Here is a 9,289-nt window from a genome sequence, read left to right as displayed (position 1 = left end):
TCGGCAGGGGTCTCTCGCGCGCGCTCGCTCACTTCTCTCCCTCCTCTCCTCGCCGCTCCTCGCCTCTCCGCCCCTTCCTCCTATCTCTTCCAGGCGCCCTCTCGCTCACTATCACAAGTGTGGAGTTGTGAAGTTCCAACCTCCCTCTCCTGCCTTGTATGCGCCTCTCGCGTGTCCGAGAGTGGCCCTTTCCAGCCCCGAGGGTGACGGTGCTGGGAAGGACGGGGGGGAAGACGAGGAGGAGAAGGGAGGTAAGTAGGGCCGGGGGTGGGGGAAAGGCTGGGATGAGGGGTGAAGACGGTGAATGCGGACGCGGGCTCCGGACTCGGGTCGGACACTAGCTGCCAGCCAATGAGGATGAGACGCGAGCTGCGGTCTCCTCGCCTGCCCCAACCTCTTCACCCGCCTTAACCCCCTCCCACCCCGCTCCGGCCTGGGGCGGGGGATGTGAACGCGGCCGCGTCTTACTGCTAGTGAGAAGCGACCTCTGTCTGAGCGCTGCGGCGGAGCCTGAGAAGCCTGGGCGGCGATTTCCCAGAGCCGAGGGGAAGCGGGGAGAGGGTTGGGGTGTGTGTGTGGGAGGGGGGTGCCCTCGCTTGTATACCGGGTGGGGAGGTGGAGGCGAGTTAAACGTCCATCTGAGCAACCTAAAGGAGGACAAAGACGTTAACCCAGCTGGCGGATCTCAAATGCAGAGTCGTCACTGGCCACGGGTCTCTCAGCTTTATCCCCCCAGGACCCAGCTCGTGGAGAGGCCACGCGTGGGGCCCCCCGCGCCGTGGAGGGGCCAGGGACCCGGCTCACTAAGAGGTGGCTATGTCGCCCAGAGTTCGTTCGTATGCCAGGAATTATAGTAAGGGGCAGCCTCTCGTACTGCTCCCCAGTTCACTTATCAGTGACGCCCGGCTGAAGCCGGTGGAGAGCTTTCCTGGTTTTAGTGAACCGAGTTCCCAGCGTACAAGGCAGAGGTCAGTCTGGGCTTGCCTTTTTCATTCTGGTGTGTCTTCGGGTGGGGCAGATCCCCATGAGGCCCAGCATTAAGAAAGTTTTAAAGAACCATCTGTTATGCAAGTTCTGCCACCAGCCCGGCGACATCTTCAAAGTTTCCAGATCTCTTCCCAACAAGATGAATAACATTCTTTCCAGCCTCCTGGTTGCATGCAAAATGCCTCAGACTCAGGGTCTGCTGTGCAAACCAAGTAATTATCAGAGTCCACCCACAAGGGGGTATATTTGAATCTCAAAAGATCTGAATTATTCTATTTGAATGGCAGAGAGCTCACACATTCTAACTGCCCAGTCCAGTATTTGATGAACTGGCAATTATTCTCATCATTACCGTGTAGGATTCACACTTTTATATGAAATGGTTGTGTATCACCCATTCAACACCTGGCGATACACACGTGGCTTTGCTCTTTGATATATATTCAAATCTATTTACATTTCAGATTTTGTAGCATCCTTAGGCAGCACTGGAAACATCTAAACTTAGGGAGGCCTGTTCACTAGTTTGTCTGGGGAAGTGGGCTCCAGTTGCCAAAATTAGTGACCCTGAAGAAGCTTGGCTTTTCTCAGATAGTATCAAGTAACACTGTCAAAACATGTTCAATATTACTAGGTGTTTTAAGTATCATTGTGAATTAAGAATCTATATTCTTACAAAGTTCAGAAAGGGAGTCTGTCTCAGTGCTTGCCCTGCTCTGCTTGAGTTCAGGTGAACTTTGAAAATCAGTTTATGTCAAAGCCTTAAGAACAACCTCCCATTGCAACTTAAAGAGCTTATGGGGGCAGGTACACAGTGCCTTCCTGAACATCCATCTGGCAAGGATGCAGGACTCCAGCCTTGGCTCTAAGAGGGAGCTTCGAGCCCTCAGTGGGAGGGAAGGGCCTCAGTTTTATGGAGCAGCAGGAGGGTGGGAGGCCTGAAAGAAGTTAATAGAGAGTCAGACAGGACCATGGAATTGCAGTGTGCCAAGAAAGCCTGCCTTGACTGGAGGCTGACCTAGTGACGCCAGCTTTGTGACCACGTTTGTAACACCAGCTTCAGGGCCAGAGGCACAGGCCACAGTAATGACTTCTTTATCAGGGCTAGTCTGCTCTCCCAACCATGTCCCCCAAAGAAGACCAAGACTGGTGGCAAAAGGCCAGCTGGCACTCAGCTATCTCCCTGCGGGAGACTTTCCAAGAAAGAGAAATCTTCCCAGCATGGGAAGGGGTGAGAAGGTGGGATTGGGATGAGATTTTTTAAGTTCCTCCTTTTAAAAATCCACAGTTGCATACAGAGGAAGAGTGCAGGGCTTCTAGCCCTATTTTGAAGGTCATAGTTAGCAGTGATTGGAAGGGCACCGACACATCAACGGAGCAGGAGATCTCAAAGGAGAGAAAACTGCCTTTTCTGAAAACCTCCACACTCCAGGTCTCCAGAGAAGAAAACCTTTCCTAATTCCAGGTCCCCTCTAGGGACTAGAACCTTCACAAGTCCACCTAGGACTTCTCTGGAATTGGCTCCGGTCAGAAACCGGAAGGTTCACCCATTTCCCAGCACTGCTCCCTGGGTGGTTTAGGGGAGCAGCGGGGTCCTCAGACCCTGGAGCAGATGCAGAGGGAGTGACCGCTCTTTACCGCCCTCCAAGTGCACCTTTTCTCTGTCCTGTTCCGGATTCTTGCTGTTCCTTGACCCTTTGATTCAGCTGAGTAGAGGCTCCCACTGATGTCCGGCACTAGCCTGTTCTGTGACCCCCGGATGGGCCCCAGAGGGCCTCTCTCCAAAGGAGAGCTGAGAGAGGAGGAGCCGTGCCCGCGGTGTCTAAGACCGGTCACTTAGGGATGCTCAAGGTCCCAAGGCCGCAGCTTGAGGCTGGAGAGTGGCTACAAGAAGAAAAGCATTCGACGTCGAACGAGGTGGACCAGAGCCTGTGTGGTGTAAGCAGCTGGGGCGGGCGGTGGTCTGAACTGATTCACAGATACACCAACCGCGGGCAGGCATTCATGTCCTACCCTCCACCGGGACATCTTAGTAACTGCCACTCCTCCTCTTAATGGAAACACGCTTCGGAATCCACCCAAGCCTTCCTGCTTCGGGAAGTTTAGCTGGTGGCAAAGAACAGAAGCCGGAACCCTGGGGGCCAGGAGGACAGCTCCAGCTGAAGCTACCAGGAGCGTTCTCACTTTCTTCCTGCACTCCCTCTACCAACTTCGGGCAAACTTCTCTCCTTTCCTCCCACCTCCCCCTCGCCTTCTCCTTCCAGACGAGACTAGTCTCCAGGGTTCGCCCTTCCTGGTTTTGACTTTGTCTTAAAGTGTTGATTGACGGTTGCAATTACAAAGATGATGGCTCCGGGAGGCTCCCGCAGCCTTGATGAACCCGAGAAGCGCAATCCTGGCATATTTTATCCAGGCTTGGCGGGTGGGGCTGTGCGCGCCCCATTCACCCAGCTGGCTGGAGCTGAGGAGGTCTCGCACTGCCCGCCCGCGAGGATGCAACTGCTTGCGCTCCTGTTCGCCTCCACTTCCCTGAGGTTCGCTGCCGCAATTCCGAGTGCTCTCCGGGAACAGCCCGCCCTTGACCTGACCTGAGAAGTGTCTGTCCCGCGCACTTAATCAGTGAGGGCTGCAGAAAGATATAATGTCAAGATGTCCAGGAGTTCAAGTTTCCTGAACTCAGTAAACACAGAGTGGTAGGTACACCTTTCTAGGGAGCCTGGGTAGATGAAGCCTTGTGGGACCCACCCAACTTTCCAGGGAACTAGCAAACCTTTGTTATTGATAGCAATTCCTGACGTCTCCTTCTTCAGCCTTACTTTTTGGTGTTTTTAAGGAACCAAAACACTTTCTTCCTCCCAGCATCTACTTTTCTTTCCACCCCCAGAAGTAACCTATAGATTTTTCTTTCGTAAGACAGTCTACCAAAGGCAAGATAGCCTCGGGTGCAAAAGAAGTGTGTCAGCTGGGGTTTTGCCTAATTATTTCCACCCCTCCCATCCTAAAAGCCCACCGGAAGCTGATTTTGCCTTTCTCCGAAAATTAATTTTAGCAAGGACCTGAGAGTGTCACTTGGCAGAGGGGGCTGGTTTATCCACCCTCCCCGCCCCCTTCACCCCACCCGGAGACTCTCTTACTCTTTGTATTAAGGAGATGGGTTAAATTTCTGTGCAGTTACAGGAATTATCAAGGGGTATCATATTGGTCGAAGCTTTGGAAAAGCAAATGTTGAGTAGGTGAGAAGTCATTAAAAAAAAAAATCCCTTTCTCCTGCAGGCCTAAGTAGCTACTTATGACATCAACAGCCCCCTAGAGCTGGAAGAAAATTTGCAGCTAGTTTTGACATTACCCGTTAGAAGTAGCCCACACATGGTGAGATCGATTCACAAGCCCCGAGGGAGTATCTTAACATATCAAGACCTTTTCTTTACTGGGGAGGAAAATGAAAGCCAAAGCAATTATCTGGGTAATCTGGTTTCCCAGCCCCCTTCCCCAGACAATTTTCCATCCTTGCCCTGAAGGTAAGGAGGGGTTTCGGAGAGTTCGTCCTGGATTATCAGAATCTGATGTTTTTTTTCTTCAATGAAGAACTTTTCAACTTCATTTTCTTTGTGGCTTTGTGGCCCCAACCCAGGGGTCCAGACTGGCCTGCCTTGGTACAGGGATGCCCTTCAGAAGTGAACAGGGAGAAATCCGGTCTTGAGAAGGGAGGGGGGCTGGGGAAATAATCTCAGGTAGGTGGTCCCATCTAATCTATCTCTTCCTCTGTAATTCAAATGGAGATGTGAGCTCCAAACTCACTGAGAGACTCCATCCCCTTGAGCCACCCATGTCCATCCTCGTGACCAGCCAGAAGGAAGATCCTGGTGCCTGCAGGCCACCGAGCGCTTAGGGAAACTAGCTGCACCCTTGCAATTCCATTCCCCATACTTGACACCCATGCCCACCTCCGCTGCCACCTGGACGAGAAACTACATCCTTTGCAGGAGATTATTCTAGGCTTCTGATGAACGGCTGCTTCCGGCCACACTTGCAGTTTCTTGAGGGAGGGGTACCTTCACACTGTGCTTTGGAATTCCTCTGCTCTTGCTGGGTGGATGAACCCACCAGAGGAGCTTCCTCCCTGCTTTAGGGGCTCCTGATTCTTACGACCCAAGAGCAGCGGGCCAGCAGCTAGCAGTTGTGGGTCTCTCTAGCTCAGCAAAGAAAATGAGGGAGAGGGGACGGCTGGAAAGAGGCGTGGTCTACAACGCAATTGTCACCCCCCAGGCGTAGGGTAGAACTAGAGGAAGTGTTAGAGTCGGAGCTGCTCCAGAGATAGCGCATAGTCTTCTCCAACCTCGGGGCAACTTTTGTGACTCAGAGATGGGGCCAACTGCGCCAAAGCTGGGGACAGGTTAATTCGCCTTTTCCCAGTGTTTTTTGCTTGGAAACTGTGAGGCGGTGGATTCCAATTTTCTTTTCAACCCTAGAGAGACCGCGGAGGGGGTGGAGCTTGCGGGGGGCGGGGCAGAGGCTGCAGGTGACCAGACCCTGATCGAGGAATCCAGCGCTTAATAACTAAAGAATGTGAGCGCCAGCGTGGGACTCACATTGCAAGAGGCACAAGTGCTTAAAAACAAAGGTGACTAAACTGTCTTTTGTTCCTATTTACTCTTCCCATAAGAGGACAGTCTGTTTACTTCCTCTATCCAAACGCCGCCGCTCAGTTTGAGTGATTCCCCTGCCTTCATACTCACTGACTCTGTACCAAATAGCTGCTCCAACTTCCTCTCAGTTCCTTCCCACCGTCTGTTGGTGGCCTTGCGAGTTGTCACAGTACACCACACATCCACAGGCTAAACTCCATCCAAACTCCACAGATCCTGTCTAGAAAATCCAAGGGAGATCAAAAGTACCTTCCCACTCCTGCCAGACCTCAACTCTCTCACAAGCCACCTCCACTGAGCCCCAGTGAGCCACCCCCATCTCACTCCTGAATTTTACAGGGTTCCAACTCTACTTCCACTGTAGAATGAAAAGGAAGATAAAGAGCCACTTACAGTTGTCTTCTTTAAGCCTCAACTGTCTTTCAGAAGAAAGTCTGAGTAGACCAACATTATTTAAAATGAAATTCTTTTAAATATCCTAGAACAAGTAGTTACTACCTCAGGGAATGAGCTTGGATTTTCACAATCATATTTTTGGGGTTCTATTGTATTTAAAGCTCACTCTCAAGCTGAGTGGTCCTGGGTAAGTCACCTGACTTTTCTGATTCTCTTTCCCACCCCTAATGGACACATGTGCTTGCTAGAAAGAGAGAGAAACAACACACACACACACACACAGGAAGATGGCCACACTACAATCCCTTCTCTTCCATTCTCCTTTTGAGATTTTGGGTGCAAGCGCCTGATTTGATTTTTAAGCTGCTGGGTCCAGGACTTAAAGCACAAAGTCAGACATGTGGGATCCAACACCTCAACCTCCACACCACCTGCTCTTCCCACCTGCTTCTATGTGTTAAGCAGTAAGATCAGGTTATCAAAATAAACTTCATAGTGAAATGAGACAGTGGCAGCAAAATGGCACGCCATGTGGTTAATAAATATCAACTCTCCTTTCCTTTCTCTTTCCTCCTAACATCACCCTAACTCATCTTTCCATAAGGAAAATAACCAAGAAGTGGGTGGGATCACTAATCATCCTAGGATCAGATTCTTCCAGTGGGAAGTACTCACTTGATTGCAGGGTTGACACAGTCCTCAGGGACAATTAATATTATGCTCAGATAAAACTCATAAAACTACTCTGGGTTATCTGTATTCAAGTTTGTTTTTGTTTGTTTGTTTTATAGTTTTTGCTGCAGGATGCATGCACATGCAGGAGAGACAAAGAAAGTAGGGAAGTAGGAAACCACTCCCCCAAAGAGGATGTCCATGCCTCTATCCCCCCTCCCTAGTTCCCCCCTTGGATTTTGAGTGTAAATGCACCTTTGTCCCCCATGTTTCTCAAGCTGCCAGGTCCAGGACTTGCACTACACAGTCGGCCATGGGGAATCCAGCCTCCCTAACCACCACACCACTGGCTAGCCCCTGTATTCAGGTTATCTGAAGTTTAAAAATTAAATATATCATTTCTTACTTACTAATCACATAACAAACACACAACAGGACTTTCCAAAAGACTAAAACAGGCAGCCTGTATCGATTTCTCTGGTCAATTTCAGTCCACTTGGTTTTCCCAGGCTTAATCTCTCAAACTCAACCAATCATTTCAACTCTTCCCCATGGCCTATTCAGAGCACAATGCCCCCTAAACTCCTGAAATCTTTGAAGTCAGATGGAGTTCTTAGAGAAATTTTTGTTCCAGGAAGGTTAAGGCTGAATAAATGCAACACAAAAAAGTAGCTCTATCCTAAGGTCAGTTCCGGACCTGGGAAGTGAAGGTGTCTGACTTTGGTCTTGCCTGGAGCATCATGGGATGTTGTTGCAGAGAGGCTGAGCTTTTGCATACAAGTCTTTCCCAGAACTATTCCCTAGCACAGCTCAAGTTTAAGGCTAAATTCAAGATAACCCTAGCCATGCATCTGGTGGAGGGGTTGAGTAAAAGTAAACGATTTTGCATTACCAAGCCTCTGTTCTCTCTTCATGCTCCAAGTCTTTCTTGTTTTTCTGTTTTATGGTTTTTTTTTTTTTTGAGATTTTTTTGCTATAGGGCTCATGTGCTCTCTGGAAAGACAGAGACAGAGGGACAGAAAGAGAAAAATCACCCTCCTGTGGGGATGGACACATTGTAATCCTTCTTCTCTAGTCTCCTCTTGGGATTTTGGACATACACGCACATGTTCCTGGCATGAGTTTTAAACCACCTGGCCCAGGTCTTGAACCATGTTTGACTACATGGTTGTCCAGCAACGTAACCATTAGACCACCTCCTGATCCTCTTTCTTGGCTTATTAAAAGAGCTGTTACAGAGGCCAGCAGGTGGTATAGTGGTTAATATGCTGGACTCCCATGTGACTAACTACAGTCTGAGTCCTGACCCAGTGGCTTAAAACTCAGGCTGGGTGCGTGCACCTAAAATAGTAAGAGGAGAATGAAGGAGAAGGGATTGCAGCATGGCCATCCCCTTTGAGAGATGATTTCTTGTTTTCTGTCTTTCTATCTCTCTAGTGAGGACACACACTTTATAACAAACAAACAAAAATCTCTCTCAAAAAAGAAAAAAGATGAGTTACAGAAATCCTTTAATTCTGGACACAACTTGTGGATCCAGGCCAGTAAGAAGGAATTTGGGAAGCATTGTTTTGGAGACTGGGACAGAGGAGAAGAGGTGGCTCCAGAGTTTGGCTTCCTAGAAGATATTGGTAGCCTATGGGCCAAATACAAAAATCAGAATTTGGGCTTGAATGACTGGCATTCTAAACTGCTTTACAAATAAAGCTGGCTGGACCAGCAGTTGGCATAATGGCTATGTTGCTGGACTCCTATGTGGACGACCGTGGTTTGAGTCCCGGACCCAGTGGCTTAAACTCTCACCGGGCGCGTGTGCGTGCGTGCCCAATATCCCAAGAGGAATACAGAGCAGAAGGGATTGCAACGTGGCCATCCCCCCTGGGGGATGATTTCTCTCTTCCTGTCTCTCTGTCTCTCTCTGTCTTTCTGCCAAACAATATGCCCTATAGGGGGGAAAAAAAAAACCTCTCCAAAATAAATTAGTAATCTCCAAAATAAATAAATAAAATAAATAAATAAATAAATAAGTGCTAGCTAGAAGGCAGGGTGACAAAACGAGCTATCACACTTTCAACGCAATGATATCTACATTCCGAGATCCTATGGGCACAGAATTTGCTAGAGGTCATCACTGAAATAGAATCGGACGCCCTGAGTATTCAGGGACCAGACAGCAGTGTTAGCATTGTGTACTGCCGGACCCTGGAACTTCCTGTGGAAAATACGCAACATTATATCAAACGTGCATCAGGTATTCTGTAAACAGAAGTATGTAAATTTAATACAAATGAAAGCATAATGTTGGGCGCATTGTGGGAGGGGGGTCAATAAATTCTTGTTTTCTACCAGACAGATTTGGTTCTTTTGTTGATGTAGGTAAGTACAAAAAGTCTGTCCAGTTAGCATTGCATATCATTCAGTGCATTACCCCATTTGAGACTAAGAACAAAACCTAGGCCAGAAACCAAAACGCGCCAGTGCCCCCCAGACCCAGAGCTAGTTAACTTTCAGGGAACAATCTGGTGCTCTTACACATTAGATGACTATCTCGCAGTCAGGCGGGGGTGGGGGGGGGGGGGTCGCGGCCC

At 49.2% G+C, this 9,289-nt stretch overlaps 1 protein-coding gene across 8 annotated transcripts in view; it reads right to left on the bottom strand.

The window, feature by feature from the left end:
* The window catches only part of NR5A2 (nuclear receptor subfamily 5 group A member 2), a 172,302-nt gene that overhangs the window by 157,607 nt on the left and 5,406 nt on the right, over window positions 1-9,289 (bottom strand). For 2 of the 8 annotated variants that reach the window (XM_006155443.2, XM_027774550.1), the window contains exon 2: window positions 5,724-5,853. The exons of 3 other annotated variants lie outside the window; for them this stretch is intronic. Coding sequence is in view for 1 of the 5 variants with exons in the window: in XM_027774550.1 (XP_027630351.1) it covers window position 5,724 (1 nt within the window). In the remaining 4 variants the exon portion in view is untranslated. Of the gene's footprint in view, window positions 1-32; window positions 52-109; window positions 378-5,723; window positions 5,854-9,289 lie in introns of those variants that run through there. 3 more of the 8 variants (XM_006155447.3, XM_006155446.3, XM_006155444.2) reach the window with 3 other exon arrangements.

The sequence above is a fragment of the Tupaia chinensis genome, unplaced genomic scaffold (genome assembly GCF_000334495.1).
Source record: "Tupaia chinensis unplaced genomic scaffold, TupChi_1.0 Scaffold000453_1, whole genome shotgun sequence".
Lineage (NCBI taxonomy): Eukaryota > Metazoa > Chordata > Mammalia > Scandentia > Tupaiidae > Tupaia > Tupaia belangeri.
Note: the sequence above shows the minus strand (reverse complement) of the source record. Positions and strands in the feature narration are given on the sequence as shown.